General features: G+C 44.0%; 1 protein-coding gene across 19 annotated transcripts; it reads right to left on the bottom strand.

The window, feature by feature from the left end:
• Nucleotides 1–2,806: 2,806 nt before the first annotated feature.
• On the bottom strand, nt 2,807–20,892 carry LOC139407452 (CCR4-NOT transcription complex, subunit 1). Of its 19 annotated transcripts, none has more exons than XM_071151262.1 (48): nt 20,694–20,892; nt 18,684–18,972; nt 18,265–18,372; nt 17,886–17,978; nt 17,635–17,703; nt 17,476–17,530; nt 17,124–17,327; nt 16,841–17,009; nt 16,579–16,705; nt 16,361–16,471; nt 16,100–16,270; nt 15,851–15,978; nt 15,374–15,734; nt 15,128–15,259; nt 14,876–15,027; nt 14,499–14,670; nt 14,176–14,383; nt 13,954–14,082; nt 13,375–13,499; nt 12,980–13,266; nt 12,808–12,886; nt 12,414–12,644; nt 11,790–11,930; nt 11,480–11,659; nt 11,258–11,374; nt 11,005–11,115; nt 10,330–10,407; nt 10,014–10,227; nt 9,584–9,735; nt 9,199–9,495; nt 8,960–9,100; nt 8,739–8,843; nt 8,470–8,589; nt 8,139–8,333; nt 7,888–8,030; nt 7,662–7,770; nt 7,320–7,489; nt 6,838–7,069; nt 6,251–6,499; nt 5,870–6,033; nt 5,543–5,660; nt 5,341–5,442; nt 5,072–5,245; nt 4,762–4,974; nt 4,370–4,550; nt 4,161–4,293; nt 3,907–4,041; nt 2,807–3,692 (listed from the first exon to the last, which is right to left on the bottom strand). In XM_071151262.1, exons 2-48 carry the CDS (start codon nt 18,783–18,785, stop codon nt 3,614–3,616), a joined length of 7,266 nt encoding a protein of 2,421 aa, XP_071007363.1. In that variant the 5' UTR covers nt 18,786–18,972; nt 20,694–20,892; the 3' UTR covers nt 2,807–3,613. The 19 variants fall into 19 exon arrangements, with proteins under 19 accessions (XP_071007363.1, XP_071007350.1, XP_071007432.1 ...); XM_071151249.1 differs by having other exon boundaries at nt 12,414–12,654; nt 12,809–12,886; XM_071151331.1 differs by having other exon boundaries at nt 4,825–4,974; nt 12,414–12,654; nt 12,809–12,886.
• Nucleotides 20,893–21,138: the final 246 nt, after the last annotated feature.

Raw genomic sequence — 21,138 nt, 5'->3', positions numbered from 1 at the left:
CTAAACTGTATGTAAACCAATCCTTCGCACATGAATGGAATAATTGCAAGTACATACTTACGGCGTATGTCATTATTGTCTTCTCTGTTGGAATCTGTTTAATCTATGCAGTCACTTTACCCCTACCTATATGCACATTGACTCGGTATCGGTATTGTTATTTTATTGTGTTACTTTTAATTGTGTTTTACTTTCGTTTACTTGGTAACTATTTTCTTAACTCTTTCTTGAACTGCATTCTTGGTTAAGGGTTTGTTAGTAACCATTTCACGGTAAGGTTTGATTGGGTAAAGTTTGATTTGATTTCCCAATTGCTATTTTGATCATCCATGGAACCCCTGGCCCAGGCAATGGTCTAATCGAAGGAAATAACACAAATTTACCTAAAATCTACTGATCATTTTACTATATCGAGGCAATGTATCTCAATCGCTCCCAAATGCATTGAAGATCATAGATACATTCATCTTGATCTCATATTATTAAATTAATCTGCCTCTGAAGACCCCTGATGGAGGACTCCATCTCTTCCTATAGAATCCCAATTGTTTCCCATTGTAAATATTCGGGAGTATATATATTTCCTTGTTTATATAAAATCATTGCCAGAAACGTTGTCAGAAAGCTCTAATCAATTCAATCTGACCTCAGATGGACTAACATCCCAGTTCCTTTAACTGGCTAAATTAATATTTTGCCAGGGCTGAATTTCTGTAGTTCAATGCTTACCATGTCTCTCCCTTCAGGCTATTGGGATAAAATCTAGTGTGGTTTCAAAATGTTTATGGCAATGTAAGCGATCCCGGAAAAATGTACAAAGTTACAAAATGTATTTCTAAGTGCATGATTGTACGATGTTAACTCCTCGAATCTCCCAATTAAGAGAATGTCTGCTGGCAGGTAGCACTGCCGTAAACAAATGCGTTGGCTGTTAATGGCAATTATGTCACTCTCCCAATTTGCCAATGGTTCGGACACATCTACTCATTCCAGGGATTTTCATTATTTTTTAAAACTATTTTCTACATTGTAGGATAATAGTGAAGACAAAACTATCAATTAACACATATGAAATCACTGAAGTAACCAAAAAAGTATATATTTAGATTCTTCAAAGTTGCCACCTTGACAGCTTTGCACACTCTTGGCATTCTCTCAACCAACTTCATGAGGTAGTCACCTGGAATGCATTTCAATTAACAGGTGTGCCTTGTTCAAAGTTAATTTGTGGAATTTATTTCCTTCTTAATGCGTTTGAGCCAATCAGTTGCGTTGTGACAAGGTAGGGGTGGTATACATTAGATATAGCCCTATTTGGTAAAAGACCAAGTCCATGTTATGAGAAATGTAGGTCCATCATTACTTTTAGACATGAAGGTCAGTCAGTCTAGAAAATTTCAGGAATTTTGAAAGTGCAGTCGCAAAACTGGCTCTCAGGAGGATCGCCACATGAAAGGAAGACTGAGACTCTTGCCATTCTCTCAACCAGCTTCACTTGGAATGCTTTTCCAAAAGTCTTGGAAGGAGTTCCCACATATGCTGAGTACTTGTTGGCTGCTTTTCCTTCACTCTGCAGTCTAACTCATCCTAAACCATCTCAATTGGTTTGAGGTCAAGTGATTGTGGAGGTCATCTGATGCAGCACTCCATCACTCTCGTTCTTGGTAAAATAGTCCTTACACAGCCTGGTGTTTTTGGTCATTGTCCTGCTGACAAACAAATGATAGTCCCCCTAAGCGCAAACCAGATGGGATGGCGTATCGCTGTAGAATGCTGTGGTAGCCACGTTGGTTCAGTGTGTCTTGAATTGTTAATAAATCAGTGTCACCAGCAAAGCACACTCAGTGGTAGTGGTTTCATTGCAGCAATTCAACCATGAAGGATAGATTCAGTTTCCTCTGAAAAGTTTGAGATGTGTGTTTGTTACTTGAACTCTGAAAAAAAAAAAAAAATTGGGCTGCAATATATTGCTGATTTCTGAGGCTGGTAACTAATTAACTTATCCTATACAGCAGAGGTAACTCTGGGCCTTCCTTTCTTGTGGCATCCTCATAAGAGCCAGTTCAATCATAGCTCTTGGTTTTGGCAACTGCACTTGAACATTTCTTGACATTATCCATATTGACTTACCTTCATGTCTTAAATGGACTGTCATTTCTCTTTGCTTATTTGAGCCGTTCTTGCCATAATATGGACTTGGTCTTTTACTAAATAGTGCTATCTGTATACTTCCATACCTTATCACAACTTAAGGAAAGAAATTCCACAAATTAACAAAGCACACCTGTTAATTGAAAAACATTCCAGGTGACCTCATGAAGCTGGTTGAGAGAATGCAGGGTGTGCAAAGCTGTCAAGGCAAAAGGTGGCTACTTTGAAGAATCTAAAATATATTTTGATTTGTTTAACACCTTTTAGGTTACTACGTTATTTCATAGTTTGTAGAATAATAGTGATGAGACAATGTAGAAAATAGTCAAAATAAAAACCCTTTAATGAGTAGGTGTCTCAACTTTTGACTGGTACTGTATATTCATTTGTATTCTCACCCAATGAAAAAACACAAACTTGGTGAAAGACTTCCATGCTCCTCCGCTCTCAAAACAATTTGCTGTGGAGTAGGTAGAACTTCACACTGATAGAAACAGCACCGCAACACGTATAGTGGAGCTGAAGTGTGATGAGGCTGCAGCTGTGGAGTAAAATGCTTATCCTTTTACATATAGTAATTACTAATTTACTATGTTTTACATAATAAAATGAACAGTCTAAAGTAATTTCTCATCAGCATGAAGACAAACAAAAATGCAGTTCAATTGTTTAATGCGTTAACTACAGTATGCATACATACAGGAAATAAGTAGCAAGAACTAAAGGCAACTATAAAGGACTACAAAATACACACGGACCAATACATTTACAAAACATTCAAAATCCTTACAAAATGGGCTGTATTGGTCCTTTTGTTGTTCTGCAATTTGGATCTTTGTACAAATTTTAAGATTTAATTCGCCATCTTAAATTTTCCACAATTTTACAAGTGCCGGGGAGAACCTCTAACCCACTATTTAAAATGGAAAGACCATTGCCCCCACCACACCCCAAGTAGATCAAAGGAGTGAACCCATGAGAGAATCTAGTGCACTGCCTTTCTTTTCCCACTCAACAAATAAAAAATAAAAAAAACAGCCCTCTTTATCCACTACCTTTTAAGCCTCTGAATGCAAATAAATCAATCATCAAATATGCAAAAATTAAATCTGTAGGAGGGAGACAGCCAGGGACCTTTGGTAGTGACTGAATGTGTGTGTACACGTCGTCTTTACACGTTAGATCATTTGTTGGACACTACATTCACATATCTGCTCGTACTATCAAGCTCTCCATCTCCCTTTTAATATTTACATCGAAGCATAAAAATATTAAACAGCATGTCCAAATAACTTCTCCATAGCCAGGGCAAAACAAACTCTTAGATCCATGAGCAGCAGTCAAACTTCAAAATCAGCATTGCCAGTTCATCCAGTGCTAACAGTAATGTAGGGGGGCATCTGTGGGGTGGGTTCCAGGGATGGAGGGTTTGGCCCTATTATCTCTCCTGCAGGCTGGCTGACTAACTGGCACCAGTGCCCTCCATCACCTGCTGAGCCTGCTTTTGCCCCATGCAGCACTGAGCCACTGACTGGAACAACCTGAGAGAGAGAGACAGCGGAGGGTGTTTAATCCAAGTCCTTCCATTGCAGCAATTTATCTTAGAACGTGTATGATATTGATTTTATTTTATTAAAGCAGAGCATGAACACACAACGTGCTGCTAACTGGTTATCCTCCAGCTACTACTCTGCAGGTGAAGTCATCTCAGCTGAGTGAAAAGCCAACTCTGGTAGAGAGTGAATGAGCACATACTTCTCGATCTCCGGGGCACAGTGTACAAAGTCGTGGCTCCAGAACTTGAAGGCGGGATTCTTGATGAGCTCGATGAAGGTGATGAGCAGTCCCCAGGGATGAGGCCTGTTCACAATCAGCCTCTCCAGAAGAACCCTGCAAAGAGGTGCAAAATCCTGTTAACAAAGACACTTGGAAAGGAAACTGATCCATAAAAATGTAGGTAGTTCCAATGTCTTCAAATGCACTTGTTCTATGTAGAGAAGAAGATTTACCTGGTAATCTGCTCCTGGATTGCCTCAGTGTTGGCCTCAGCAAACAGGTACAGCATGGTGCAGCTGAAGTAATGGGTGTGGCTGTTTGGGTAGCGCAGCTGATTGGCGATGGCATTCAGGAAGAGATAACGCCCTGGGAACATAGAATGATGAAAATACCACACAACAACAAAGAAAGAAAACTGTATGCATGTGTGCGCGCATCTTACCCTCAGTATCCAGGTCCACAGCCAGGTTCTGGAAGATGTCCATGTGGGCTGAGTGAGTGATGGTGCTCATGGAGGGGGTGCTGCCCTTGTTGTGGATGTGTGCGATGGCCTGGGTTCCCACATACAGCACCAGAGCATTGATCAGCTGGATGTTGTAACGGTTGCCTGGCTCATTTGACACCTAGAATAGGTTTGGAGGGTAAAAAGGAGAACAAAATGTAAAACCCCCAACACTTGCAATTGAAGGAGACACTCGTTTTATTTCCAGATTGAGTTGCCTGGAACTAAATCTACAGACAGACGCACTGAAAACAACCAAGTACAATGACACTTCAGATACAACGCAAGACAAATCGACATTTGAACATTTGCGCAAAGACTCAAAACTTAACCTGTTCTAAAGATGTGTCGTTGTGCTGCAAATACTTCCAGGGACCCAGAGTGGCGCCCCCTACCTGCAGATTGCTGCGGAGCTCAGAGAGGAAGGTGACGGGGGAGCGTGTCTTCAGGTACGAGTCCAGATCCTTCTTGAACTGAGAGGGCATCACTCCGGTGAAGTTTGTGAGGATGCGCGGCGCGATGTTGATCTCGCTGAGCATGTCAACCTAGTAGACAAAAAGTGAAAAATTGTAATAAACATTTACAGAAAAAGACCAAACAAATTGCAGTGTAATGAATTTAGGGTCTCTCATTCGGCTGTACCTTCAGATTGGGAGTGAAGGGGTCTGGAAGCCTCATGTTGCGTGGGAAGGCACTCAGAATCAGGTTGCGGAGCTGGATGCAGTTGGGCGGGATGACGTCGCAGAAGCCGTAGTGGTAGTCACACAGGAACTCTGGGAAGTCATGCAGTAGGACCAGAAGGACACGCAGGGTACCCTGAGGTCAGAGGAGAAACATTTCAGTCAAATCCAAGTCGTAGTCAGGTTACTAATAGTTTCAAGGGAAAGAAACATTATGAGCCGTTTCCAAACCTTGTAGAGGATTTGCATAGGTTTGTTAAGCTCAACATTCCTCAGGAAGGGCGCCAGGTACTTGAACAGATCAATGAGAAGTTGGGCATACATGGGCCAACCCTGAGAAGAGAAAACAGGTTATCAATGGTTGCTATTCAGTACCAAAAACATCCACCCAAACATGGCACCGTCTTGTCACACATCAGTGACTTCTCCTTGCCTTCTGCTGTGGGGTGTGAGCCAGCATCCTGGCGATGAAGATACGGTGAGAGATCAACTCCAGCCAAGCGTAAACAAAGCCAGGGGCTTTGGTAGGCCTCAGGATGTGAAAAGTGTTGCTGTGGACAAAAATAACAAAATAGAAACATGGAAAAGGTAGACAACTCAGTATAGTTGAACACCACACATTTACAGTTAAGGAAAGTGAGCTTTAAGACATCCTAACAATCAGTGATAAATACCCCCAGTGAAAACCAATCATAGAATTCTATGCTGTATTCCACAAAGAAACGTTGGATCTCCTATGGCTTTTCTAACAGGCATTTACCAGAAGGCGGTGAGGGTCTGGAAGTTGATGGTCTCCAGCACGTGCTCGGGGGCATTGAGCTCGAGCAACAGCATGATGAAGATGCGGTGGTAAGGCAACTGCTGGAACTCAGTCTGTCTCACATCATGGTCCTGGATCAACACTCCAACCACAATACCTAAAACCTGAGAACAGTCAAGGGACACATTGATGAGTCCAGTAATGTAATTTCCCAAGATCCTTTATCGGAAATCTGTGAAGGGTTTTAAAAGAAAACAACTCAGAACTATGAACTGCGTTGTCAGTTTGCCGATTTCAAATGTACGGTTGTCTTTCCGAGATATCTTTACAAAGCAGAGCTGATTCTACAGACTCCATGGTGAGGAGCCTCCTGATATTAACCTTGTTGAGCAGGTTGATCTTGGTGACAGTGTTGGTGGCCTCTCCGGAGTGCTTGACCAGCAGGGCGATGAGGCGCACAAAGGCATCCAGGTTATGGTAACACTTGGCCCTGATGATGGCGGCGCTGGCCGCGGGGTTGTGCTGCTGCTCGGCCTGGGCGCGGTAGCTGATCTCCACACACATCTCCGTGCACAGCCGGAAGAAACGAGTGATCAGGTCATCGGTCTTCAGAATGCCCTGCTGGTGCATCTGGGGAGGACAGTAAGTACAGTAGTGAGAATGGCCATACACGTCTAGTCATCCATAATAGTTAAAATTGTGTACATTTTACTAAGATTATCTTAGTAAATGAATATTGATGTCCAGTCTCATAACACTGCTGCTGGGTGCAGTGGTTTGGAAGAAAACGGAGTTGCTGCTATGTGCACTGCTCTAGCACTAAGGCCCCACTGTGTCAAGGCCGCAACTGGAGCTGTGCTCGTGTTGTGAAGGCAAACAGCGCTCTGACTGGCTTGGAGGAGACAGGCGGTCGTCATAAGGCAAAGACTTTGAAACTAAAATAAAGACAAGTGTGTGCTGTGCTGTACCTGGCCTACAAAGGCAGAGAAGGCCTTGGTGCTGTCCCGGCCGGCGGCTGCAGAGTGGTACAGGTTGACCCATTCCCTCAGCAGGTACTCAGCCTTCTCCCTCAGGCCCGGCGGGTCGTCGTACTCGGATGCCTGGGAGATGCCAGAGTGCATCATAAAGTTGGGTCCTCCGTGGGCCCGGTCGATCATGGCCTCGTAGTTGGAACGGACCACGTCCATCAGCTGAGGAAGCCTTGAGGTAAAAGGACAGATATATATCAGTTAGAAAGAACTACAAACGTATGTACACCAACCACACATCTCCAGGGTCGTATTCACAACGCACAAAATGGAAAACTGACAAGACAGCACGGGACTAACTGAACTAGTCTATTAAGAAACGCCCATTTTAGTTTTCCATTTCAAAAGGTTTTGCTAGAGTGTGCACTAAAGAACACGACCCAGACAAAAATATGTTTTTATTCGGACAGAAAAGGACTTACCCCTCAGGTGCGTTGGCCCTGGAGTGGGCGCTGGTTCGCATCAGAGTCTCGATAGTGTGGAACAAGTCTGCCTCGGTAATGTGGCTCACACTGCGCTCGTCCACCAACAGCAGCTTCACCAGCTGCATGGCAAACGCCACCGCCATGTAATGCAGCCCATTCTCCATAGACTAGACAGAAACATACAGACACACATGGTTGTAAGACACTGACACAGGTACAAAAACACACTAAGCCCATTACACAGTTTTATAGAATTGAGACGGACTATTCACAGATTGAGTTGTGCACCCGAAAACAAACATTGCAACCCTTAATAAAGGTGTGTGTAGCGGTGTTTACCTGTGCCAGGTGCAGGTCGTACTGCTGCATGTTGACCAGGTGGTTTCTGATCAGCAACTCCACAGCCTCCACGTTGTACTTGTACTCATCACGGCACTCAATCAGGCACCTGGAACAGATCAAACATACCCCAAACGTTAACAAATATCGATGAGTTGATTTACTTTTCCATCCCCATTAAAGCCAAAAAAATTCCCATGGGTTGGTTTTATGGGGGATTACCAACCTGGTAATCTGCTTGTTGCACCACAGTGGCCCGTATGCCCGGCCGTCCTGGAGGGCTTTGAGCACCAGCAGGTGGCACTCTCTGTACCGCAGAAGCAAGTCAGCATCGGCACCACTGGTAGCATCCAGCAGACCCTCTACAGCCTGGAGCGAGAGAGACAGTTAGTAGAAAAGCTTTTCTACTGAGACCTAAGCTACTTGTCTATGCATGCATGCATTTCCAATGTGACTGTGTGAGAACTAGTCCCTGACCTTCTGCAGCAGGCCCAGAGCGGCGATGCCGTCCCGGGAGTTCCTGGCTAGGGCCACAGCCTCCAATAGGCTGCGCAAAGCCTGGGTCTGAGGGTTCATGGCCAGCGCTGGAGGGATGGCGTGGAGGTGCTGCTCCAGGTCTGCCATGCACTTGTCATAGATCTGAGCCACGTCGTCCGTGGCCCATGCCTGTTGCTGTAATAAAACACAGGAGAGACACATTCATATGGTACTTGAGTAACGTCCTTAACCTTAAAATAAGGTTGGGTTATGTCAAGATAGCAGCAAATGCAATATTGGTGAGTTCTCTTCCAGGGCCGAAGAGCCTTACCTTCATGGGCTGGGCAAGGAATCCTGTGGGCTGAGACAGGTCGTTGCTGGGTAGGAAGCCTGGAACATTCCGGGCAAACTCCTCATACACCGCCAGCTGTTTGGGGTCTACGCCTCCAACCTGTGTCAGAAATATCACTCAGTAAATAGTCCAGATGCAAAAGCAATGTTTGATATCCCATTCATGAAATATATATTTTTAAATTCATGTCTGACTATACCACTACTAGGAAAGAAACCAATGGAGTGCTATAGACCAGGTGTGCTCACCTTGAGTCTGATCTGCTCTGGCATGCGCTCAGCCTGGTAGGTCAGCACAACGGGGTCACAGTAGCGACGGCCCTCCTGACGGGCATGCTTCCTCAGCTCAAACTCCTACAGGAGAGGAAGGGTACAGGTACAACAGTCAGCCATTAGATAAAGTACTGGACAGTATACAGACAAGAGTAGCATCCCAGTGAGAACACAAACGTGCCTATAACTAAACTCACCGTCGCCAGCCTCTTGTCCATCTCTGGGCCAGCCTTCTCCACAGCAGTCTTCTGGATGAAGCAGCAGGCCAGCTCACAGTTGTCCTGGGCAACCCTGGCAGCAGCTTCCTCCATCATCTCTCTCTGCTGGGGGGTGGGGGCCTGGAGGGGGACAGGAGCAGTTATAAGCAAGAACACCACTAATAATATTTTATATAGCTCATCGTGCATGTGAAATGGGAGAGAATAAAGATGACTACCCTGAGGGCAGCGGCAAAGCTGTTCTTCAGGTTAGTGGCGATGCTCATGAGCAGGGGCTCCCGGCAGGTGATCATGGCCATGCCGGCGGTCAGGTTGCGCATCATATGATGAGCTGCCACACGCATGCGCGACTCCTCCGAGTCCAGAGCAAAGTCCTTCCTGACGATCTGCTCGCAGGTGGTCATGGCGATCTTGATGGAGCGGTCCACTACGGGGTGGACAAGCTCTTGCACGGCCCGCTCAATGGACTGTCTCACACACTGCTTGAGCTGAGGGTGGGCTTGAAGCAAGGGGATCTGCAGGGAGTGAAGTGTTAGTACCGCCACAACTTAAGACTTACCATGTGTATTCGTCACAAGGTGTTTGAGTGAAGGTGCTACTTACGTTGATGTTGATATTGATGTGAGGGGCTAGCCCTGCAAGGGCGTACACATTGATGTCATGATAGCTAAACTGCGGGGTAGGGGGCCCAGTAGCTGAGCAAGTGGTGGTTGGGGCGGGAGTGGATGGTGCAGCTGCAAATGGAAGAAAGTCTCCTGTTGGTTACAAAAACACTATTGTGATTAAAATACATGAAGAAAAAAAAAAGAGCTCAAGCACAGCGGCTTGAACAAAACAAAAAAAGAAACGGGTTAAATGTTCTTGGCCAAACACTACAAATCCAGGTTGTCATTCTACATTCAAATGATGGAACTTAAGATGGGCTAAAATCTTATTCAACAATTGTGATTAAATATTAACATTTCAATATACACGATGACATTCAGATTAAACAAACATTTGAAATAAAATTGATAGAAAGATATCCACACACCGACAAGGGGCATCCCAGTTTGAAAGTGCTGGATACCTGTGCTAACAATAGGGATCATTTCTTCAGGGGGCTTGGCCTCTTTCTTTGGTGCAGAGAGCTGCTCCTCCAGACTCTTCAACTTGTCTTTGTCTTTCAGCAGGGTGCCAGGCTTCAGGTCGTTGATGTCCAGTGATAAGTTCTTACACAGCACCTCAATCTCAAACTTTAAGTTCAGCTGTAGTGGGGAAAGAGGCACAATCAGTATGTGAAAAGTTTTTAAAAAAACATGTTAAAAACATGTCGATGCTGGTGGATGAAAGAGAAAGGGGTCCCGGACCTTTAGATCATGTTCCGTATGCAACTCTGCCAGAACATTCATGATGGCCATGGTCCAGGGATTCTGAGGTCGGAAGATCTGAGAAAACATTTAACCTGCTCTTAAAAACAATGAAATAAGGCATAACAGAGGAAAAAAAGTGTACAAATACATAACTCATAAATAATGTACCCAGAGAGCCATTTGGTCCAAAACAATGTTTAACCAAATAGTATTTTTATGGAGCAAAAATAGCACACATACTTTGCGCCTCTTTGCTTCTTCTGGAGATGGGCTATAATACTGCCTATAATGGTCTACATCATCTAGTTCTGGCTGGCTCCCTGTCTGCTGCTGTAGGTATTCTGCCTGGAAGGACTGGCTCCCTGTCAGCTCCGGTAGGTACTCTGCCTGATGGGACTGAGTCAGTCTTAGGGCCCATAGTTTCTCTTGACCATGGGACATGACCAGGAAAAACTAGTACCTAGTTCAACTCCAGACCCAACCATATTGTCTGTTGGATTGGCTGTCTATTCCTGTAGGTCCTGCCTGCCGGGGCTGGCTTTGTCTGGGTTGGGCCTAAGCTCACTGTCATTATCACTTTGATAACATTGCTAAAGTTGTTCCCTAGAAATTAAAATGTGAATTCAGATACCTATTGATACATTTGAAAATGCTTGTGAGATGTGGTCTTACCACGCTACGCAAACTGGATTCCAGGACTTTGGCCACAAACGGGACCACATAGAGTAGCTCCTGCTGCCCCTTGACATAGGCTTCCAACAAGAGGGATTTCACCTCCAAATCCTAAAAAAAGTTTCACAAAAAAGGCAGGATAAACAAAATACCATCTAGGGGCACAGTTACAAGCGTTGGGTTATTTGTTGGGAGGAAAACAAATGGAAAGTTCTATACAGGCCAACATTTAAAAGTGAGGAAATGTACTCACCGTGTACAGGATGGGCTTGTTTTTAGCCAGAGTGATCATGCCAAGCCAGTGGCCCAAATTCTTCAGTAGGGATCGATCAGAGAAGTTTGCAGCTGCCTTATCAGAGGTAAGGAGAACCTGACACATGGAGAGAGAAAAGGCTAGTGTTAAAGTAGCTCTCTTAAACGTGATATGAGTTTACACATTTTCAATAAAATGTTGTTTAAGTGAATAATCACACACCTTGATGTTTCTGTAAGTTTCATTCAGGACCATTTTGACAAACTCAGGGTTCTTCAGGGTGTCTAGAAAGTTGGAATATAGGCTGTGGAAGTTGGGCTCGATGCTGACCCTCTTCATGACCAGATACTGGGAAACCCAGGGCATAAACTCCTCTTTCACAGTTTCCTTTAACTCCTCGACCTTGGGAGTTGGATGAAAAGACAAGCATTTGTAAAATTACAGAAATGTATTTAAATTAACCAAAACCAAGATGTTTAATACACAGTAGAAATATACAGTATGCAAACAAAAATGTATCTCTACGACCCACCTTCTGTGTCATGTTGGATTGTGACAGGTTATTGAAGATGAAAGCAATTTTCTCTTGAACATTCTCTGGGGGTTCCACAATCCTCTCAGTTTGGTCTGTTGCTACTAGCAGAGTGTCAATGTTTGTGGTGTTGATGGAAGGCTGAAATTAATAGATTAGAATATACACTCAGAACAAAATGTTTCACAATCTACTAACCCTCCACTTTAGAAATCATAATTTTACACTACCTCAAATTCCCATAAAATTATTACTTACTGTGATTGTTTGGCAAGGATGCACTATATTAATTATTTCTTCAATGACCGCATTAGAAACAAATTCTCATTCTCTTAGACCTGCCCCATTTGCTTGAAAAAATGTGTTATTTCCTGGCTTTCTCCCCTTCTGTGCACGCTTGCGTGCACACAAAAATGAGCAGCATATCGTTGTACAAATTAGGGAACCCTCCTCACGGAACTGTTTAGTGTTGCCATTGACAATGAAACTATAGCAACGCAGTAAACAAACACTGAAGCACTAGGTCGCCGGCGTCATTTCACATGGCCAGCTAAAAGCATAGGCATATATATATATATATATATATATATATATATATATAGTACAATTGTCTCAGGTACTCACCGGCACATCCTTCTTGAAGCTGCCAGGGGTAGGTCGGGTGATGGTAGTGGTTTTGGCGACAGTGGTGGTGGCGGTAGCTGTGGTGACCAGGGTGCTGGGCTGTCCAGGCTGGGGGGCTTTGGGAGGCTGAGACTGGGCCTGAGCTTGAGCCAACGCCAGGCTTCCAGGGGTGGTGATGGATCCTTGCATCTTCACTGGAGGATCCCGTGACTGTTGGCCATACTCGATATACTGCACGCACAGGATATTCGAAAGTGCCAGAGCGAGAGACTTATTTATCGTGAAGTAGGATCCGCACCTCTGGCTACGGTGGTGCGGAGATCAGTATAAAAGACAAGGTACTTGTACAGATGAATGACAAATTGTCTCACAAATACACAGGAAATCCAATTACCTCTTGCAAATGAAGGGGGAATTGCAGAAAGTGGCCGATCGAGGCCAAGTGCTGACAATATTGGGGATAGTCCTTCAGCCTAGAGAGGGAGAGATCAAATTACCCCTACAGCAGATCACAGATCATTTGAATCATACATACACAACATTCTATAGCAACAGCAAGTCCATACCTATTTTTGAATCTATCTAGAGCAGCGATTCCAAAGTAATACATTTTGGATCCAAATGGCTTCCTTAAGGCTTCAAGGACATATCTGAGGGCCAGTCCAAGGGCCATGTAGGTGACAAGACCCTTCTCAATGATCCCCCCGAACAGGCAGGCGGTGATGTGCAGCTCCTTGTCGGGGTACTGGGGGAAGAAGCGGTACTCCTCAAACAAGTTCCTCAGCATACAGTTAAAGACCTCCCGCTCTCGCTTGATGGTGGAGTCCTTGAACCTCTGCAACATCTCCAGCACCTGCAAAGAGAGGGGCACCATGGCTTAAACAGCTATCAGCTTGAGGATAAACACGATCACTGGGTCAGTGCCTGAAACAACTGCAGACTATTTTACTCAGGGACTCACCTCATCCACAGACATGGTGGGGTGCGGAGGGTGGTTGTAGATGCGCTGGAAGTAACTGTTAGCCTCATCGTCAATCTCCTTACTAAAGTGCTGGTTAGCCTCGGGCCACACCTGAGATAAGTCAGCTGGGAAAAAGGTCAGACTAAATCAAACACTGCCATAGAAAACCCTTTGGAACTATTTCAATAGTAGTTTCAATTGCAGCAAATAAAACATTTGCCAGGTAATTAAAAACAAGCTTAGGACGTTTTTCACTATCAAACCAATAAACACCACACAAAAAAACATGTACAAGGATTGTACCAAAAATCCAAATCCTGTCAATTAGGAGCATAGGAATTTGCCAATTTGTGTTTAATGGAAGACTGACCTGTATTTCCTCTGATTCAATGTGTGAAAGACACTGTTTTTCTTCCCAGATTGTACTCAATGGTTTTAGATGAGAAATGTTAAAGCATTTGTAATTGACTCCAGTAAAACCACATTACTTCAAGAGCCCATTAGGAGATTTAAGAGAACGTTTTGGGAGGAAATACAGTTGAGGCGCCTAGCACACTCAGTCACACCACCACCACTTACAGGCCTTCATCTTACTCTGCTGAAAGGTGGTCGGATTCAGGCCCGGTGTGCTCATCTTCCTCGTCCCAAACGGATCGCTGCTCACCGCTGGCATTCCAAGACCAGAACCAATGCCTGATCCCAGCGGACCTAGACAAAAGAAAAACACACAAGTTTAGTCCTCCATTATATTGTAATCAAAACACTATGAAATTATCTCTATGGCAGTTTCTCTACTCATACCTGTGTTACCTAGCTGTGAAGAGAGGCTTCCAATCCCCCCAAACGGTGTGCTGGGGTTGGGGTTGGACAGTGGAGGGAAGGCCTTAGCTGGGGACTGGGGGTTGCTGAAGGCAGAGCCCAGCGGGGTAGGGAAGCCCTGCATGCTCTGTGTGTGAGAGGTGGCAGAGCTGCTCAGGTTCAGCGAACCCATGGCTGTCAGGGGATCCATCTAGAACACAGAATGGAACAAATGTAAATTCAGGGGATGATGAAAGTACAATGTTTCTAGCCGATACACATCACCCAATAACAGTGTTAGAGAACATAGATGCAATGCCCTTCACCTGGAGAGGAGACACCGATACCTGCACAGGGGAAATGGCGTCTAGGCTACTGGTGCTGGGAGCACGTCCCTTTGGCATGACCCCCGGTGGTGGCTGGCGGGCTTTGTTCATGACGTTGCTACAGTTGGCAACCATGGTCAAGATAGTCTCAGAGAGCTCTTGAGACACACTCCTGAAAAATACATCAATTATTTAACTATATGACCTTGTTTCATATTTAGAAAGATAATTAATTTCAAGTTCATGTTGTATTATGGAACCTAGACCTTTTGGCACAACCATTTAATATGATTGAAGTAATGAAAGGGAGCATACCGGTCACAAATGTGATCATAGGTCTAATGATTCAACCTCTGATGGAAACACGGAAAACTCACCCGGCACAGGACTGCAGACAGCCCAGCATGGTAGCCATCGTTTCCGGGGGGAGCTGGGCGCTTTTGGGCTGGTCCTTCTCTGGGGCCAGACCACCCATAATAGAGGGACAGCGCCTCTTCAGGAACGTTACACATGCCTGGATGAAGGGCTCCTAGAATGGCAAACAGGTAAATAACTGTCATACACTATATCCAAGTAACTTTTGTAGCAATGTGCATGTATAATTGTTGTAAATTAAAGGCTCAACTCACGCCACCCACCCCGTGCTCTCGGATTTTGTCAGTCAGCCATTTGTCAAGTTTGAGGTATTCACGGCGAGATGCAAGTGCAGCAAGGTCAATAACAAAGGCAAATGGAGTACCATTTAGCAGCATTGAAAGAGACTGAAAAACAAGAGGAACAGTTTGGATTTTGCAACATAAAAAGTTTGCAATGTGGCCTTGTACAAAATTATAAAGTTGTCATTATATTTCCTTAAGAGCATCCCTGATCTCTACCTTCAAGTCCTGGGCCACATCCAGGATGCGGGACAGCTTGGCCTGGTCGTACTGCTCTCCTCTCATGTACCACTCTGCCATCGAGTGCATGATCAGCTGGCGGATAGAGGGGGACTGGCCCTGTCCATGCCATGCGTAGTGCAAGATGATGGCGGAGTTGGGGTGGTTGCCCAGGAAGATGGGCATGAGGGTGGAGATTAGCTCGTGGCGCAGGGTGTGCCAAGAGGTGCTGATCTGCAGCAGCGCCAGCACCAGCATGTCAGGACAGTGTTTGATGGGGAAACTGAAGAGCTGCTTCACCTGCTCGTACTGGCCCACCTCAGAGAGGCGCAGGAGGCTCTCCACCAGGTCCAGGCTCTTCCTGTGCGGCAAAAAAACACAAACAAAGACCATCAGAAATGGCATGACATTTGACTAATAATTCATGTAAAGGAGTATCTGGAACTGTGGTGGTCAGGAGGGCTATGTTTCACGCACCAGGTGGCTATCTCCCTGTTATCGTCCTCGGGTGGCGCCTTCAGTATGTCGATGGCTACGGTGTGGCAGGGGTAGTCAGCGAAGCAGAACACATCTGGGCTCATGAGGGAGTGCTGAATGAATGACAGCTGGAAAGGAGGGGAGTGAGAAAGGTCAGGAGGGCTGAGGAGGAAGTCCAGTGGTAGGACAAGAGCCCAAAGCGTTAAGTGTGTGGTCATTTTTACACAACAATGATCCCTTCTTCCTTACCTGTCCCTCAGCATGCTTCCAGGGCCGGTAGATGAGGTCGACAGGGAACACCTCCATACCCAGGCCCCTCTGGATCCCATACACCACCATCTGAAGTCCCTTACTGTCCCGGATCATAAAGCCAGGGTGATCAAGCTCGTAGGTCACCTCTTTGAAGTTCAGATTGGGGTTCTTAAATATAAAAAGGAAATGTTATGAACAAAGTATAAGACGAGAATGGCCAACTGAAGGGGAATATCAAGTAATTCCACTATAACTTACAACTTCTTTGACCACGTCAATCAGAACTTCTACATTCCAAGTGTGGGCCTGAGAACCATCACTCTTGTCCTTTCCATCACTCCAAATGCCACTGCCGGGAGCAGAGATGGACTGAGGAAGATGTAAAGAATGCATTAGTATATAAAGAAAGCAGTTACAGTATTCTTTTTACAGAGCTTTGAGAAGGTTTATTAAGTTACTATCAGGTCAACCCTTACCTGTAGGGGGATTCCATCAGACAAGCCAGAGTGGGTACGAGCCATCATCCCCAGGACCCTGGCCACCTGGCTGGCAGTAACCTCTCGCACCCCATACTGCAGAATTATGTTGCGGCATTCATCAAGGCTGAGAAAGAGCAAAACGGTTCATTAACAGGGGTAACGGTCATTCAATTCATTCTGTTGTGGTGGTCATGTATGACACCAAAAAGGACTCAATAAATTGAATTTGTAATGGGCATTTCAGTTACTAAATAATCACCTTGCACAAAAGCCATAGCCAACTTCCTGCATGAACTCTGCAAGAGAACTCTCCATCATGGTCTTGGCTAACTCTCCCGAGTCTGGCAGAATCCTGTCCATCAGAATGTCCCGTTTTTCAGGGTACAGCAGCGGTGCAAGCACCACAGGGCAGCGCGCCTGCGGGAAATCTGAAACATACACAGACAGCGTTTATCTGATAGGGCAACAATGTTGTGAATGAAGGAAGAGTATATTACCTCTGGAAATAATTTAAATTTTCTGTCAAGTAGCACGCCCCTCACCTCTGCACAGTGTCTTGAGGAAAGCGTCAATCTGCTCTTGTCCGACGCCACTGGCTCCCTTCTGGCCAAACAAAAGATGGGAGAGGAGCAGGTGCAGGACCTCTATGGCAATATCTTGGAAGCCACCTTCCTGGTTAATGCCAAGGTCAGCGTCCACGTACGAGCGGAGGAGATCAGGGAGCTTTTGTTTGACGAACTGCGCGGCTAAAAACAGGTGGGAAAATATTTAAAAGAAATACTTGCTTAGATACCATAATTACAGAATAATTTGAGCCCCCCCCCCAACACACATAAAACATTGCACGTCTTCAAGTCAGCTGGTATAGTCAAAAGATTAAATATAAAAATTTACCAAAACCACGAAGGTCTGCGTTGCACGAATTGAGCAAAGCAAGGCCAAATATCACCTTGGGGGAAAAAAAGACAAGATTATTTTTTACTGCAATAAATGTTTTTATCTGATAACATACATTTCCATACAGACTTAATTCTCTAGAACATAACTACTTACTTCTTGAACCTTGCTTAGCTTGAGAACTTTACTCAACTGAGTGAACAAGTGGGCCGACGGCTTCAAACTCTGAAAATGATAAAGGTTGAGAAAACAATCAACAGTTATTCTGACGCAGACAGTAATTTTGGGACATGAAGCAAGGCATAACTTGGACCCACTCCATCACTGCAGAAAATGTACACATTGTCTTTGATTTGCAGAAATATTTTACAAAGGTGAGTGAGAAAATAAGCACATATGCCTCCTACCTTCTGGTAGTGCAAAGGATTGTCGATGGCGTAGCAAAGTGTTGAAATAAAATTAGGCTTTGAAATCAGTGAAACACACTCCTGGATCAGAAACTGTATCACGGGCAAGTGGACAAACAAAGGTAAAAGGGAGAGGGAACATAAAATAGGTTATGGACAAAATAGGAATGCAGAGTCAATTTCTAAAACAATAAGGGAAGACAAACTGACAATATCAATGACGATTAGGAAACCTACACAGTGGTGCGTTCAGAGTTCACATATTCCTAGAGCTGTGATATCTAAGCATTTTCCGGTTCATAAGAGACCATTAATCCTCAGAGCTAAATCAGTTGAAGTCTAGCCACTGGTGTAATAAGTATTACTAATCAAAAATTACCTGATGAAAATCTTTGCCACTGCTTTTACCATCACCACTGAAATCCACATGGGAGAAGAGACAGCGTAATAAATGCCTGTCCGCCTCAGGGCCGTGACGATTCACAATCTGTTGGGACAGAAAACGCATTCAACAAAAGAACAACAGGTTGGCTGGCACTGCCAAAATATTATTGACAAGATAACTCAGACCTAACGCAATTCTGAACCACAGAATCATATTTGTTTTACAATAATTTCTGAAATGTGATATCTAATAAAAATGTGTCTATCTACATCATCAAATCTACTTAGCTATAGCCCTGCAACGCTCTAAATTTGTAAAAAATGTGTTCTGTTTTGTAGTGTCCCAACTAGAAAACAGGAAATACAACAAAAGAAAAATGACAATTTGTGAGCATAATACTACATGCTACTCACATGCTGTATTTCCTGCTGGCTGGCTCTGTAGTTTTTCTTTGTTAAATTGTCCACCAGGTAGCTGATTTGAGACAAAGCCAGCGAGAGCGAGTCAAGATTCATTGCTGGTTGGGGCGGAAGCAGGCGGCCGTGCCCGGCGCAAAATCACCATTATTCCCCTTTAGTCACTTCAGTGATAAGATACTTCTGCCCCCCCCCAGGTGTGAAATGTCTGTTTTAAAACAAGCTTCTTCTGTCAATGGATCTTGATACAAGGTAAAGTCCCTCAGTGCAAAATCAAGTTCAGCATCTGAAAATAGCCAAGAGAGAAAAGTAGTTAATACAGCTGCAATCTGCAATACAGTTCTACATATAGACACTGTGTGGTAAAGTATTCCAAAATAATGGAGCAAATACTACACACTTATATGATCGACTGGGTTTGTTAATACCAAAAGCGCATAACGACGTACAACTGCCATGGGTAATAAACCCCGTTGGGCCTACTACTCACCTGGATTAATCCTGATTCATACGCCTGCGCAACACTAAACAAAACAGAAACATTGCTAGCTACCTTTAAACTGACAGGTAAGAAAGTCACCATGACAGTTTGCACAAACAAATGATAAATGTTTGCCAAAACTCTTTCCCAACGTCGCTCTAGTATCAGTGTCACGAGAGTCGGGCCTTGACTTCTGCACACCCACTACTCCCAGTTCAATCAGCATCGTGTGAGCTGATATTTATGCGGATGATTAACTATCTTTATGTTCTACACTGGCAACACATGGTTAATCAATGAATAATCAAGCCAAAGTCGTTGTGAATTTGTTTACTTTATTTGGCTAGCTAATGCTAGTTATAGTAATTACACGTTAGATATGTTTTCAGTGTCCTAGCAATAACGCAAATAGTCAGCTACTATAGCTTAGCGAGACAATAATAACGGCAACTAGCTAGCTAAATTAACAGTCGCTTGCGTGTGTGTAATCTAAAAACATTTTTTTTCCGTAACCGTCCACGTAGCCAACTAAGGGTTAACGTTAGCTAACCTTATTTTTGCCAGTTAACAGATAACGTTACCGCTAGCTATATTGGGCAACATAACTTGGCTCACGTTAACTAATAATACCAACGGTCACGTTAGCCATGATTGCTAACTGCAGAATTGACCTGACCACACACTAGCAAGTATAATTTGTTAACGTTAACCATCTGACAGTAACAAGCTAACTTACCCACTGAGACAAAGAGCTAGCCAACTAACGGTAGCTAAGCACATTTTGCAGCTAACTTAGCTAGATGTGACCAACATCAGCCAGGCTACAGACAGTAACGTTAACTCTCAGAAGGCCGTAATGTTAGGCTGTTTTCTGTAGCTGGCTGGTTAATATCTGGTACCGCTGCAAAGCCAACAATTATATACAGTAAAACCTAACGTTAGCTCACTGATCAATTTAGTAGCGAGCGATTATGCTATTGTCCATGAAAATAGTCAATAAAATATATAGTTACAGTACTAAGTTACTAGTATTACTGAGTAGTTCGTTGCGTTAACCCAATGCCTAGCTAACTAATTAGCTAAATGTAGCTACCGTTAGCTAACTGGCTAGGTACATGACCTAGCCATGTATGGCTAGGTAGCGCTAACGTTAACTAGCTATAGTACTAGCAAAGATACACTAACGTTACTAGTAGTTAGCTAGATCAGACGTTGGCATGAACATGTCGTTGTCAATGTGCACCATCTACGGGATAGAAATAATTACCGTTAATGTTAGCTAACTTAAATATGACTGGACATTTTCACTAGAAAACCAACTCTGCTTTTTGACATGGGACCATCAAACATAGCTAACGTTAGCTGCAAAGACAAGTTCAGCCAACGCTAGCCAGTTTTTATTTTCTTAGCGAACGTTACAGTAGTTAGCTATGACGCCTAACGGCTAGTTGCACAATTGCTATCTTACTAATGTCTTAATTTGAATAAATATCCCCGATTGTTAAAAAAACAAATATTAAACTTACCATGGTTCCTAAAATATATTTGTTATGTTCATTCCTTTTGGTTTCTGCGCCCAAACTTGATTAATTAAAAGGGTTGCTCTCCTTCCAGTTCGGTTAAATTTTTCAAAATAAAATGGCGACTGTCATCTCCGCGCGCACACAGTGCAGTCTGCACTTTAGTGCTCGAGCCCGGGCTCGCGACGCCATTGTGTTGTTCTTCTTCTTCTTCGGTGGAGTTTAACAACATCCAATATGTTGCATTACCGCCCCCAACTGAACTATAGTAAAACCCATTACACTCTGTCATACAAAATGGAAAAAGGGGAAATTAGAAAAAATGTATATATTTTTTATATCACCCTACACTCATTATTAAAACCCACCAACATATTCCACTACTTTAAACCTATCTGATCCTACCCCAGGCCACTGACTTGAGAGGACAGACACTACCACTCAACACATC

This window comes from Oncorhynchus clarkii, chromosome 1, assembly GCF_045791955.1.
Source record: "Oncorhynchus clarkii lewisi isolate Uvic-CL-2024 chromosome 1, UVic_Ocla_1.0, whole genome shotgun sequence".
Classification (NCBI taxonomy): Eukaryota; Metazoa; Chordata; class Actinopteri; order Salmoniformes; family Salmonidae; genus Oncorhynchus; species Oncorhynchus clarkii.
The sequence above is the reverse complement of the archived record's forward strand: the minus strand, read 5'-3'. Positions and strand labels throughout refer to the sequence as shown.